Source organism: Falco peregrinus, chromosome 4, assembly GCF_023634155.1.
Source record: "Falco peregrinus isolate bFalPer1 chromosome 4, bFalPer1.pri, whole genome shotgun sequence".
Classification (NCBI taxonomy): domain Eukaryota; kingdom Metazoa; phylum Chordata; class Aves; order Falconiformes; family Falconidae; genus Falco; species Falco peregrinus.
The window spans coordinates 109809799-109825356 of record NC_073724.1 but is presented as its reverse complement, the minus strand read 5'-3'; the positions used below and the strand labels follow the sequence as shown (position 1 = coordinate 109825356).

At 41.1% G+C, this 15558-nt stretch overlaps 1 protein-coding gene across 2 annotated transcripts in view; it reads right to left on the bottom strand.

Annotated features, from left to right (window-relative positions):
- Positions 1-15558, bottom strand: part of SESN3 (sestrin 3) — a 44885-nt gene that overhangs the window by 14169 nt on the left and 15158 nt on the right. The window contains exons 2-6 of one of the 2 annotated variants that reach the window (XM_055802593.1): positions 6908-6973; positions 3614-3811; positions 2811-2993; positions 2185-2421; positions 459-627 (exon numbers count right to left, since the gene is read on the bottom strand). In XM_055802593.1, coding sequence (XP_055658568.1) covers positions 459-627; positions 2185-2421; positions 2811-2993; positions 3614-3811; positions 6908-6973 — 853 coding nt within the window. The remainder of the gene's footprint in view (positions 1-458; positions 628-2184; positions 2422-2810; positions 2994-3613; positions 3812-6907; positions 6974-15558) is intronic. The other variant, XM_055802594.1, reaches the window with a different exon arrangement.

Below are 15558 nucleotides of genomic sequence, written 5' to 3'. Positions count from 1 at the left end.
GACAGTAAGTGGTGAAGAAGTTGAGCCTCATCCCAATCTACTTTCTGAACTAAATGCTGTATCTGAAGGCTACCTGTTGAAGTTCTAACTGCTGCAGAACCTACGCCTGCGAAATACTACTGAATATTTACATGAATGAATTAGTTCTAAGATATAGATATAGATACAAAGCATATAAAGAAAGAGAAATTTACACCCAACTTTTCAAAAAAGTCTACAGGCTTGGGTTTTTTTTATATACAAAAGCTAAATTTCAAATAGCAAAAAGGATGGTGTTATTTACCAACCAAGAAATCCTAAGCAGATGAAGCAAGTGACAGGACCACCCTTACTACACTCCTACTAGACCAAGAGTCAGAATAAAGAAATGGACAGAAAAAGTTGAAGTCACTGAACTGGCCTCAATTGTTTAGTTCTTACAAAGCACAAATAAAAAGGAACTGGAAAAGCACAAATACCTCCACTAATTACTAGCAGACTCTCCTTCTTCTCCTTTTCAAAGCGAGTTGCCATTTCTTCCTGAGAGGCTTCTTCATCCTCTTTATCTTCTTGTAGCCTCTTCATCCTTTCCATTAAGGCCTCCAGCTCACTTAAAGAATCTGTGATCTGCAAAAACACCATGACATTCTGCAAAATTAGAAGATAGACAACGTGTGTCATCTTCAGACTTCATGCTTGACAACAAACGTTCTCAAAAACAGGTAGCAGCAGCAGCAAACACAAAAACTCAAGCCCGAATGCGTTTTGTCACATACAGCGCAGACAAACAGCTTTCAGACAGCCAGAAGCGAGCTGGGAAGTGTTAATCTAACCTATCGCAGTAATCTACTGCAGTAGGATTAACAGCAGAAAAGGTGGTGTTTGAATATGGAAGCCACAGTCACTTACAATATATATTCCACCACGTAGATGGCCCAGGGAAAGCCATCTGAGTGCCCTACGTGTTATCAGAAAACAACTTTTAATATTGAGGTAACTTATTTCAGTCTATCGGTAATGCAGAATACATTTCTGAAGAGATACAGTGCAATACTACAACACAGGAACACAACCTGAGACAGCAAATGAGCAGTTTTCATTATATGTGATCAAAATAACCGTTATGTTGACACTGTTTCTTGCTTTTGTGAGGGAACCAGGCCTCTCTGCTAGAAATACATCAGTCTGGAGTTCTGTGATCTGTACTCATAATTCAGATTTCTCTTAAGATAAATTGTTTGGTTTTTTCCTTTCCTTGTGATTCTGTTCTGGTGCCCATAGCTACAGTTGTTTTCTAGTATGCTACTCACTGCTTAACAAGCAGCACAGCTGCAGCTGCAGCCCACTGACCACTGCATATGGGGAATAAGACACACCAGCGATTTGAGCTAGCATGTCTTACAGCCCAGAAATTTAAGATACAGCAATTGAACTGACTGATCACATATTCACATTGTACTACTAAAATTTTTAAAAATTTATCTCATGACTCTGCTCATAATCCTGATCTTCCATCAAAGGCAATGAGGCTAATTCATCAATTGGTATTAAATCATGGACACATCACCAAAGCATTATAGAGCCACTTTCAGAAAAAAATCCGCATTTAATATTTTTATTATTATTTTTTATCATATTTTTTATTATTTGAAAAAAAAATAAGACTTTATTAATTATTAATTGAAGTTCTCTCTTGGTTGATACCAAGACTAGAATACATTTTATTTCAGACCGTTCCTCCCATCTACATGGAAGTGTTTCAGAATTGACTTGTTTTGTGATTGTAGGCCATGAAGTCAAAATTATTGTTATTATGATGATGACTTCTGGGCTTTTTTTCCCCATTTCTTTTTTCATTCCACGTTAGGAACATGGATGACACAACGCTCCAGTCAGCGACACACTATCTGAAGAAACCTGGACTTCAAGCTTTCAGCTGAAAGTAAAGTTTTAGTCTTGCCCAATGGGTTGTGACATCAGCTATCAAAATCACAGCGCTGTCTGACTACCACCCACTGTTACAATGTGGTTTTCAATTGACTACACTGAAAACTGCTAGATGAACGTAAGAGTTACCAGATTCAAGCATTCCAGTAGAGTAGACAAAAACTTTCAGACTACCCTGAAATTTAAACAGGAAAGCATGGAAGAAAGCTTTCTAATGCAAAACAGAGGCAAGCAAAAGAATCTTCTTGCAACACTAACCCCAAAGTTGCTACTTGTGAGGGATGCATTTTCTATGTTGTTGTCATTGGCAAGATCACAGACACAGAAGTTGTTGACTGCTATAAGTCTGACTCCATTAGATGTATCCGGATCTCTCTCTGGATTAATGCCACTACCAAATACAAAACTTGCCAAGGCATGATAATGTGCCAACAGGACAACAGCATGCACCAGTTCAGGAAGAGACCAATTATTTTCCCCAGTCTTGACAAGTTTCTGAAATGAGAATAAAAAAAGTGTGAGTATAAAATTTCTTTTGGCCCCCTTTTCTATAAAACACTATGTATTTTAAAAAGGGATCAATTCCTTTCTTCCAATAATACTGTATTGTTCTTGCACGCTAACTCTCACTGGATTAAAAAAAAAGGAGATACCTAATGTATTACCTCTTTTCTTTTGGGATAATTTTAGTCAGTGCTATTCCTAAAAAGTAAATCTTGTGGGGTTTGTCACATAGAAGAACTTACTGGCTTATTCAGTACTCTAGTACTGCCCTGAATTTTTTACACTCAAGGTAATGAAGCCTAACCAGGCGCTTGTGTAATTCTTAGGAATTCTTATTACCGGACATTTACTGCTATTACAGAGCATGACTTAACAGGTACCTGAATGTGCTCCTTTGTGATTAGCCAGGGCCGGTGTGCAAGGAGTTTGTTTATTTCATTCAGATTTTTCAGTCTTTGGGGAATGTATTCTAAACCATTCAACCACTCTGCAATCCCGCCAGTCTTCAAAAACTCATCAACGTGCATATTTATTAGGTAGGAACACTGATGTCTGGCAGCAGCCTGGAATCAGTAAACACAGAGGGGAAAAGTGCAGCACGTTAGTGTGTAATCTGATTTTGCTGCAAGTGGAAGACAGGTTACTAACACAAAACAGAAGTATAATTTCATTCCAAAGGGCTATGTTTTATATTGCAATGCATTTCTATACAGTACGGAGGATTCTCCAATAAAACGTCTCCAAGGATGGAGATCACACAACCACTCTTGGCCCCTGTTGCAACGTCATGACATCCTCATGATAAAAGCTGTTTTCCTAGTGTCCATCTGGAATTTGTTGTGACTGGAGTCCACTGCACCTCATCCTACTGCTGCACACTGATGGTTAAATACGAAGAAATAAGGTTACACAGCTTTAACCGCTCTCTGCAAAACCTCACTCTTGTGGCCATGTGAGAAGTGTATCATTGTAAGAAACAGGGAAATATGTTGCCAATTCCCCCCTCCCACTGAAAACTTCTGTCCAGGCATGCCTTGCTCTAATGAAAATCACCTACAAAAATTCATACTCTGTCAAAATATCACACTAGTCTCTCTTTTCCAAAGCCTTCCATTTTTCTTCTTTTTTAAATAACACAAGTCAAAGTTGCAGGAGAAACTATATATAGCCTGTTGGTACATACCATTATAGCAATGTAGTGCCTATAGGGCAAAGGAAGGGGCCCATCCATGCGCAGCATATAGAACTGGCTGCGGAGGAAAGACTCCAGGTACTGAGTATGGATACTCATGACCTGTGTGATGTTGTCCAGGCGACCAGATGTTGAGTATTCTTCCACAAGAAGATTAGTACGTTCATCCAAACCATTTGCTTGCATAACCTTAAAAATAAGATGGACAAACTTAACAGAGAAAGAGATTTTCTCTAGCTTTAACCCTGGAAAGAAGCATACTGCAATCTGAAAGGTTTGCTCGTGTACAACTTAAGAGGCAATGCTGGAGATCCAGATGTGTATTTTTAAATACACATGCTTGCATGTGTGTGAATACACACGTACAGATGCTACTTGTATACTGAGAACTGAAGAGCACTTTACACTGTACCTCTGTTAATCTCCTGTGTTTCTATGAAAACCAAAACCATTTTTCTGTAGATATTCCCAAAACAGCTAAACTTGCAGATGCTTGAAGTCAAACCTGTAGACAGAGCTGGAAGTAAGCAAGAGCTAAATGGAAAGTAAAGTCTTGTCTTTGTGGAAGTCAGCCAGTATAGACACCACCCCAGCATTCAGCCCTAAAACCAATTTCAAAATTAATGGAGAGGAACTGGGTTATGTAACGAAATCATAGAAACAGCCTGGCAATCTACCCCTTCTGTGCTTGTATAATTGAAGAGGAGATCAAATGCTAATTTGCCCATAACATTCAAGTATTATTTAGAATAGGAATTTAATGCTTTCTTTAAACAAAAGCTGTTCTTTAATTATTCCAACCAATCCAAACCTTGGGCACAAGATGAAATGAAACAGCAAAAGTGTAAGTAGTTCTTGCATTGCAAGCCCTGACACAGTATTAGTGCTGTTACTCAGCGTTTATCACCAAGAACAGCCATTCTCAACATGTTTGCCGCTGAAGTTACGAGCACAAGACTAGAATGCCCACTATTTATTCTGAAACTGCACAGTATTAAATGAGCCAGCTTACTACTGCAACCACCATGAAATGAGAAAACATTTTAGCTGGTTTACTGCACATGAAGATAGAAAGCACCTAAAACCAAGAAGATAAAATGCTGAAACTTTGAGGATACAATAGCTGAAATACTCCTATTCAAAGTAAGTTTCCCTTCTTTATGATGGGCTGATGAATGGACTGTGTCTCAAATATTTTTCCATCAAATCTTATATCGAAGGCACATAAAAAGAAACGCAAACAACATGCCACATTTTCACTTCTCACCACTGTACTTCCCCGTTTTATTTTGTGGGCCCAGAAAGAAAGGGAAGAAGCAGCTAGGCAGTTAGGCAGCTCCATCATGTTTACATTTCATTATGGCAGCTTTTCTGTGTTTTGTACCCAAAATGATGCCTCCGCAGTTTTCCTTAGGAATGTTTTTACCATTGGAACTTTATTCACACATTAGAGATCATCTTATCTCACTTATTACTTGTGTGTCCCTTGTGCCACTCCAGGAAGTCTTACCCTTCAGCAAGTGCACCTCCTGTGTGTGTAAGAGATCTTTGTCTCATTTAGTAGTTTCTTGAGGAAATCATACTTCCCGTGTCTCTGGCAAGGTTTCTAATCTTCTCCAGCTTGACAGGAGTTTTCCTTGTAACAGTACAAGTTACGGAGAAGAAATTCTGCTAACCAAATTGAAATATAATCCTGTAGGACTGCACTGTTGCTATGTTAGGCATAGCAATATGCTGCATTATTGCTTCCGAGATTTATCTCTACCTGTATTACCATCCCCTTCATACTGTATACGTACCTACTTCTGATTTATTACCATCCATGGAACCACAAACATGTTTTTTTATTCTGCTTGTAAAGCTTTATGGCACTTTAACAGGAACCTTTATAGTTAAGTTGTTATTGCTCTGTCAATATTCCTTCCATTACGACAATAAAGCAGGCTTTGACATGAGCAGTATTATTATAAAGATTTGTGAGACAGTCAGCGTGTTACTGATCTCTTAACTGCATCCTTTCTACCCAGTGTATTATTTTATGCCGAGGAGTGGGGGGAAAATGTAGTAATTTGCTTAAAAAACAGTATTTAACATTTGTTTGTGATACTAAATGGCTATTTTATCTATGCAGGTGGAGGTTCCCTACTTCTACTGGGTAACTGCTGGGGTTACTCCTTTCTGAAAGCTACTCAGTGACTCCTCCTGTACCCTTGGCTAGCAACTTTACCAAGTTTATCAGCTCTGAAAGAAAGTTATTAACAATTCTCTCAGAATATGTTACAATCTTAACTACACTTATTTTTCTACTTTTTATACAATTATTGACTTTACAAGAAAAATTATGTCATTACCAAGTTTGGCAACTCAATTTCATCTTGTATTTCACACAAAAGGGAAGTCCTTTTCACAAGTTTGGCCAGCTGGACCTCATTTTGCTCCCCTCTTCCCAAGTCTAAAAGACTCTTTTGGACCTCTCTTCCTTTTTGCTTCATTATGTTTTCTTGTTACCAGCCTTTACAGTCTGTTTGTTTCTCAATTCAAACCTTGCCGGTGTATAAATGGAGACAGATTCAGAGAACAGCAGCTATCTCATCTTCCAAAATGTCTTTTTGCCGTTCTAGCATATGAATTACCTGCCTTTAGCAACTACTTGAAACAAAACAAAAAAAAAGGTCCTGGTTTTAAGTGGGCCATCCCAAATAATTAGTTGATTGATAAATAATACTCTGTGAAGACCAAGATCACAGGAGAATACCACTAAAGCAAAGTTTCTACTTTCTGCAGCAAGCTGCAAATCAAGGTTTAAGTTGAACACTAAATCAAGGGCAGAAATTTTGAGTTTCAAGTGAAATCGTACCTTTCAACCATAAATTCTCTCAAGACCCACAGTTACAGTCTAAGAGTTAAGTCATATTTTCAGGTTCTCTCAAACTGAAGGTCAGACACTGCTCTGAGAGCTATATAATCATACCACTGCAGTACTGGATAGGCCTCCCCTTAGGCCTGGCATTAGGAGTAGTAAGTGATCATCCCCCAGGAGAAGAGCAGAGCCGGCGCTCATGGCTGTCTCCAGGAGTGCTGGCAACCGGAAAAATGTCAAACAGCACCGCTTGTGTGCGATGGCAGGGTGGTTCTTACCCACTGGGGCCTGCTCCAGAGAAACCATCACTTTTGCTGGCAAAGAGCTCATCCAGGTACCACGGGAAAGCAGGTTCATAAAACTGTCCTGTACTGTTTCCATTTCAAAAGCAACCACCCACCTGGCCCAGCTAACCACAAACTTACTTCATTCTCTGGTATAAAGGCACTTGGTCCTCTTGTCAATGGTGGGGAGACTTGCACTCTTTTTTCCTGCAAAACAGTCACATACTTTGGTCAACATCAGGAATAACATACTAACTTGCTTATTTTTCTCACAAGATGAGATCTTCAAGGCTTGGATTTGGTTCTCTTCCCAAGGACACCTGGCTGCTTTACAGCCAAATGAGGAGGTGAAGCCACCACACTGAACTGGTTCCATCAGCGTCGCAACCCCTGTACTCTGCACGAATGAACAGCAACGATTTCAGCAAGGGATAAGACAGGAAAAAAGCAAAAAAGCTAATGCTGACTGGTTTACAGACCAGCCTGAAGATATATAGACAACAGCAATAAAACATTTGGCACGATGCTAAAATTAGCCATCGGATTGAATGGAAGTTGGGAAAGCGGAGGGGAAAAAAGGCCTCACTCGGGAAATTATAAGCAAAACGCCGTTTTCTTGAATATCAGCATCTGATGAGACCCTCACTGTTGCAAAGAGTGTACAGACTCTGTGTGCCAAACATTGGCATGTAAAGCACTGTCCATGCCAACCGGTTAAAGGCTTGTTCCAGAAACCCAACACAATGGCCGCCTCACTCAGCTGCCAACCCTGCAGGAGAACCCACGCGCCACGCAGGCCTTGCTGCGCATACCCTAGCTGGAAGTCATGAAACACCCTTTGAGGATGATATATTTAGTACACAACGGGCTGATAGCGTAACAAGAGCCAGAGAACTATTTTGATTTATGAGGAATAAGAAATTGAACTAAGATAAACTGTGGAGGCTTTCACAGTGTGGCTGCTGACAGCCAGAGGGGTAGAGGGGACCTGGAGGGGCTGGCTGCTCCTCTGGCTTCACCAGGGGCAGGACCAGCACTGTCCATGCCATTCCTGACCGATGTTGGTCCACCTCCTCTTAAAGACCCTCCTGAAGGTTCCTCTGTCTCCCTGGGTCATTTATTTTGGTGACTAACTCCTCAGACTGTTATGAAGTTTTCCTAATGGTCCAGCCTGAATTTCCTTGGCAGTCATTTAATGCCACTGCCTCCTGTCTTTTCTTCTCTTCCTCTTCATGGTTGTATTTCACCTATCTGGGAACTATGGCTGCACACTTTCTCAAGTCCCCAGCTGCACCACAGCGTTTGTGACTCTCAGCAAGTCATCCACCAACAGCAGGATCGGATTTGCATACTAAATATTTTGAGACCTTAACATGGAAGTCCGAGGTTTTCCATAACAAATGACGCTTAAATACCTCTGCCAGGGGGGCTTAGGCTTAACTGCCATGTGCATAAACAGCGGTGCCGGTCCCAGAAGGAGCGTTCCACCAATTTCCACACAGGAAAATGAAGCCACTGGAGCTGTGTAACTATTGTCCTGCTCCTTAAAAACATCCTGTCCTTTCTAAATTAGATTATGAAAAAACATGCAAAATTCAGAAGTGATTATTCACCAAAGATGTTCCAAAGCAAACTCTCACAGGACAATTACATTTTTGACTTTGGCATAATTAGCTGCTAAAAGATGCAAAAATAAGCTGAATGTGCTGTGTGAAGCCCAGCAATCAGGAGACAACTTACTGCAACCGCTGCCTGCTGTCATAATCCCAAAATCCCATAAAATACTTACGGATCAATTGTACTCAGTCTGAAGAAAGAAAAGAGGGTGCAGAGAGACTGGGTACCTGCACATGCAACCCCTTCCTCACACAGCTACACAAGGTGCAAGAAGACATCCTTCTAAGCTTTAAATACACAATCTTGCTGGCAGCCAGTCATTTCTGCCAACATTAAAAAAAGAAACACTTTCAAGATTACTATTAAGGTTGCGTTTTACTTGTTTTATGATTAAATTAGAGTTTAAAACCTTCACTTCATACTGCATAATCTCGAGGAAGCAGCTTTCACAAGCAAGACAACTTGGTAGCTGCAAACTGCCAGCTCTCCCTGGAGCACAGGTCTGAACCAGAGCTGAATGCCTTCTCCATCCTGCTCTCTGACCTATACCCTGCTTCTTCAGGCTCTGCAAAGCTGGTCCTTGAGGCCAGACTAGGGCAAAAAAACGCACACACTCCTTCTAGCAGGATCTGGCCTCTGTTCCCCCATTTCCCCACTCCATGTGACTGCTATTACTCCCTTGACCCTGCTACTGCTGAGAAGGAGGAAATGGTACTTAGTTGGATGAATGCAGGCAAATTTCTCCAATGAATTCCTGTGAATGACAACAGAAAGCCGAGGAGACAGTCAGACACGAAAAATTAGACGTGTTAAAATATACCACAAAAAAGACAAAACCCAGCTCCTTTTGGGTGGTGACAATTCTAAAAAACGCAAGCCTAAAAAGAACAGACAACCAGCCAAAACAAGAACAAAAAATCAAACCCCCAAACATGGCAACTCAAGTTGGTGTGTCTAATCACAGCACACTTCCAGGGAGCTGGGTTTTTTCTATATTAGAAGTGTATGCTCTTCCCTTCCATCAACACAAAAGTTCTTTTGCTTTCACGCCAAAGCTTTTAATTTATTAAAACTGGTTCAAACAAGCTTGTCAGAAGGAGCAAACATCATCTGGTTGCACAAGTTCTCAGGATGCTATTAATAAAAACATGGGAAGTTTACAAGCATTAAGAAAGATAATGTTGGCTTTGTTGAGCTGTACATACGAACCACTGCATCTCGGCACGCTTTATCTAGAGCAGTGATTTAAGTCTACCCAAGAACCCAAATATGAAAAACTACGTATGGGAACTGCAAAGCAACTTTGCAGATACATGATCCTTTATGGTGAAAGTTCTTGCAAAGCTTCTTGTTTCTCAAGAGAGCGGGTTTGTTTTCCTGTCCAACTAGTCTTTGCAGGTTACACTAGCTATCGCTAAGTCAACCAGGGTCCCAAATACCTTGTTTGAAATTGGATTCTTACGCCAAGTTGAAACAGGTTGCTCAGCAACAATAATGCTGCACACATATCAGCCATTTTCTGCTTCTCGTTCCTCCAGAAACACATTACCACAGTATGAGTAAGTTCTCTTAAAAGGTTTGCAACACATTCCATTTACATTAAGACTAGCACCTTCTGGGGGAGTGCTTCTTCAGAAGGAAAAAGATGATGAAGAGCTTCAAAGATAAGCACAGAATACCGAGCCCAGGCAAGTTACTAGGAAAAGGGCCACTACAAGCCAGAGCCTAGAAAGTGGCTTTGCAGTAGCATGCTGCAGCATCAGGCAGCAGAACAAGACCTCTACAGAGCATGAGAGAGCTGCTGCAGGAATTCATGAAAAATCAGGTCTGAGCAAGCTTTACCTGTGACTTGCCTTCTGTCCTTAAGCTGCACTTGCAATGGTGTCAGGAGCTAAATATCAGGAATTGTTATGGTGACAAAGTAAAACCATTTTGTAATTCCATGTCTATAATTTGCAAGGAACAACTTCATCCCTGGGCGAACTCTGCCCAAATTGCACAGAGCCAAAAACTGTGACCTGCCATCTCCAGGTTTATTTTTAGTTGTGGCACTGACTGCGCACCCTCCCTCCAGAGCCAAGAGGCTGCGGGCACTGGGACATGGCACCTGCATCTCAAATAGCTGTTAGGCTGCTGTGGCAAAGGAAGGGATGCCAGAGCCGCTTGGCTGGCGACATAGCCGTGAAGCCCAAGCTGGAGCAAGCATGAGGCTGGCCGGCACTGGGACAGCACAGCAGCTTTCCTCCCAAAGCCTAAAGCAAAAGAAATAACCCTTCCTCCTCTTCGCTATCACATGAGTCACCATGTCCTCAGGCTTTAAAGAAATAGCTATTTTTAGCAAGCTCTAAAAGGAGGCCGTTTTATTTGAGAACAGAGCTGCTAGCTGGCGGGGCTGATTGAACAGCTGGTTTAGAAAGTGCTTCTGAATACCCATGAACGCAGAAAGCGCAAGTGAGAAGCAAGTGGTTGCACTAATGCGGGTGCATGAGAGCTCCTCATACACATGGTGCACAAAAACTAATTCATACTGAACTCAGTATCAAGGTGGTTATGCTGCAACTGGGAAGAAAAATCAAAAATCACAGGGAGGAAACATTTTGCACCTCAGGAGGGAATATGGCAAGTGGTGGCAATGCTACCACTCATGTCCCTGCAAATGCCCAGAGCAGTGCAAGCGGCTGGGAAACACCTAGAAAGGGGCTCAGAGCTTCCACTGACAAAAACTGCTATCATTATAAAGACATTAGGATAATTGGGCACTATATGAAACATAAATCCTAAGGGCATTCCAAAATTAGCTCCTCCTGAGGAAGAAACTCTTTTCCCTAAACAAGTAGGAATTGTTTTTTGGGGAAAGGCAATGAATATTTTGCTACCATCTAGCATTTCTAAGGAGCTGTGGTTTAAATTCAGTGGTCTATCTCTTTATAATACTCATTATCATCTGTGTCAATTATCTGAGTTGAGTCCATCACTGGGACACCTGGGGGGGAGCAGAGAACTGGGTTTAGGACTCCCTATCTGGGGCTGAATCTCCCCAAAGGGATCGATTTTTTTCCCAGTCTCAAATTTATCTTAAAGTTCTTCAAAATCGAAATACACCAGTTCAGTCTCACAGACTCAACGCTGCAGATCCCACTTTGGTTTTCAGTCTGACAGACACAAATGCCATGAATTTTAGTTCACACGGTACAGGCAGTATTATTTGGTGGTGGTTGTGGTTAAACCCCTACCTACAGACTGGTTTCTGCTACCCCCACTATTGCTCACTGAACACGTTTCCACTTTCAGTTCTTGGATCCTGAGGCAGGGTCTACCTCCACCTGCTCTGATCACAGTCAAATGTTCTGGGTTTCAGTAAATCCTACCACGATTTTACAGTCATACTGGACCATCTGCTCTTTCCATCCTTGCTAAAGACAGAAGAAAGGATGAAAACAAAAGTAAAAAATAAAAAGTTATCTGAACACTGATTGTATCTTAGCTTTTACTATTATTCAAACCTTTCCTTAGGATGTGGGAGGGCTTTTCTTTATTTCTACATATGCCAAGTTGTATTTTAATTTATCCACCTAACTTTGTCAGAGGAAGAGCAGTTTAGAAAGTTTATGATGGCGTAAGTTTATGATGCATCCAACTCATTTCAGGTGGAAACTTTAATACTTTTCATAGATTTACAGAGGATTAATGTAGTATTTAAAGCTACACATAGTCTTGCTGACTAAAAGGAAAACTTAATAGTCATCGTTTACTTGCCTTCACATGTCAGTACTCCAGGGAGGTTCTGACTGACAAGAATAAAAAAGCATATTCATCAAAGCTGTGAAATTTTGAAATCTACTGACAAACATTTCTTGGTGCATCATTTTTTAAAGAAAAAAAATCTGTTTATGGCATTTCATGTAATAAAACCAGGGGCTTTATAGCTTCAGAATGTATCTTAAATTCATCTCAAATTAAGTTTGCATTGCAATTTCAAAAATTTAGATACACATTAGAAGGGTAAACCTTGGTGTCCTGTTTTTCAAAACAATTTCCATACAGAAAGAAAGGACAAAGGAGAAAATAGGAAGAGGGGCAATCTGAATGATGCACAACACTTCACATTTGCTGACAGTGCAGAACTCCTCTTCATGACTGACCCATTCCTGTAATTAAACTGAGGACGTACCTCCAGAAGCAATAAAAGAGGTGTTCAGAACAAACAACGTCAAAATGTTGAGAGTTCACGAAGTAAAAGTCCTAGCCTACAGTCATTTGTTAAGGGCATTTCAAGTGTTTTGCAATGGTTTCTTCCTCTTAACAGACTGTACGAGTCCAAAAATGCAAACTAGGTGATAAAGATGAAAATTAGCAGAGGAAGTCAAACAGTAGGAAATCTTTTTTATGGAACAGCATTTCAAAATACTTAAAACAGTCACTGTTAACATTTAAGAATTTGGCATCTTTGTGCCTAACAGCTGATGAAGTGGTGCAAGGAGCTGGGAAGAGAGCCAGTGCAGTACAATTGATGGGGAGCTTTTGCTTTGGTAACAGGTTACAGCCCTTTTGGATTTCATACAATAAAAGGAAGCCTATCCCAAGTTCCCATCCCTCCACCAGCTATTAAGAACACAATCCACACTAATTAGAAACCAAAGGGCAGCAATTTCTACCCAACTCAAGATGGATGGCCAGGCAGCAGTAGTCTAACAGCGGTTCCTCGATCTTTAGAAGATATCCGGTATACTCATCCTATGGAGAAAACCTCAGAAGTGAACACATAGTTACTGGCAGAAAAGCCTATTGCCTTTTTCATAAAGAAAACCTACATCTACATCCTTTTTTATCCTACTTCTGTTGCACTACCTTCCCTGTCCTGGAGATAATTTCTAGTAACCAAAACCAACCTTCAACTACATCTGGGAGCAGACAGGCAAGGACTGCAAGTCAAGTCAAACACCAGAGTAACAGGTATGCTGCAAAATAGTTCTTTATTTAAGAAGCCTGAACTGTGTTCTGCATTTTTGTCAGTACAGATCTGAATATACCAAGTAAAAGATACACCTATAACTTACTCTTGATATAACTGGAGTAGTACATCTGAGAAAGGCTGAGGTTCCGGACTGGAAAAATGGTTAGATCTTCAGATTGGCTCAACTAAAGGTGTCAAGTCAAACCTAAACATTGACTATTAACACATGAAAAAGATGAGAGACAAACAGCTACTTCTACTTCCCTGTTGCTAAAGAATCACTTCTATCTAATTTAAGGCAAACTTCAAAACCTGAGGTCTTAGTCATGCCCCAATCCTTACCAGATACCAAGGGTGAAACTCAACCGACCAAACACAGACAGCCAAATCAGAGTTAGCTGGCTGGATCCTGGTTACAAGTGAAAAAGTAAGCTGATGTCTAACTCGGGATGAGATCAGTTGTGCCATGGGAAGCCTGGTTTTCCTCCACAGACTAACAGGAATCCACAGCTAACCAGGTCAAACGCAGTGGTCTGAAGTTAGGCAAGACATGTACTACCAGCAGACAACAAATGGGTCTTTTGGTCTATTTCAGCCTTCAGGAAAAAACCAACCCCAAAACAAAACACCAAAAACTGAGCCAAAAGAAAAAAAAAAAAAAAAAAAAAGAAAAAAGAGACAAAGCAAAGCTTCCCTCATCAGTCCATGGGGAACCTCACCTCCTTCCCTCCTTTTGCACAACCAACGGTAACACTGGATTTTGTGTGCTCCCCAAGAAATGCCCTCAGGACAGATCCTCCTGTGATTGTCAAGATGACTCAAGATTCTATGAGCATGGCAGAAGACCATTTTCTATATTTCAACAGCATCAGATATCAAGAGCAAAAGTTACAGTGGAAAACTTCAGTGGTTTAAGCTGGGACTTGTTTTATCTGTACCTTGGCCCACTTCCACCTTCAGATTTAGTCCAAGTCTGACATACTGAGACCAGTATTAGCTAGTTTGGGAAACACAGCCTTTAGCCACTAAATTGGCAAAACTGCCATCACGTTAATCTGCCACACCATCAGCCAGGACAGCAACGCTGCTTGCTAATGAAGAGTCTCTGAAGCAGCACGGCATATCCGTTAATCCGCCACCTCCCATGCAGAGAGCTGCCTCATCCTGCCTGAGCACAGCCCATCCACCCAAGCCTGGTTTCTCTCTGCCGGCGGGGTCCCATGTGCTTGGGAGGCTGCATGCTCAGCGTGGGCATGGGCCACGCATGTGGACTCCGTCCTCCTGCAGAGAGACCGTTATCAACTTCCCCATTCGATCCACGGAGCAAACCGCTGCCAACAGGTAGAACAAACATTTGATAGAAAGTACAGATAAAACAGCAGCTGCTTTGACAGACCTGAAAGAATACCTAAATTAACTACTGATAGCACAGCCTCTTTACTGTACAGTAGTTGAATGGTTAAATACTTGAATTCATAGACACACACACGTTTGATTTATTGGGCATACTGCCAGTCGGAGAGGCGTAACTGGTAGATATTAAAAAAAAAAAAAAAAGACAGACCCCTAGGGTTATGTAAATCTGTCATGTATCTCTGGCAGAACTGCCTCCCAAGAGTGCTCTGCTGAATTTTTAATGGAAGCATTGTCTGAAAATACATGCCTTCTAAGCAAGCAGAATTGAATGGTATTCATCCATACTGTAAATGCATAATGGCATCCTTCTACTGTGAAGAAAGTTGGGTTTTTTTAAAGTATTTCAGAGATGCTAAATGTTTGAAATACTAGATTAATATAACAGCAGCACATAGCAAAATACTCCCAACAATGTATTTTAAAGAAAACCTTTAACGGACTCTATTGCAATTCATGCTGGAACATCCTCAAGTGCTACAGTATTCCAGCAGAGACCATCATCACCAAGGGTTTGTCAGAAGGAAGATGCATTTAACCGCAGGTTACTATAAAAGCAAACTAGGAGAACTGTTTAACCAGGGACTGGCACGGAGGCTGCATTCCCTCACCTCTCCTCTTTGGCACTGCTGTTGCATTCACTGTGACAAAGAGCAGAGCGAGAGAATTCAGGCGCAGTGTGCCCTAAACCACTAAGATTTAGGTTTTTACCAAGGGTTAAGACTTAAGGTTGCATCACACTGCAGTCACTAGCACAACTGCTGCTCTTCTAGAAATATTTAAATCTAGGTTTAAAGAAGTCCTTCAC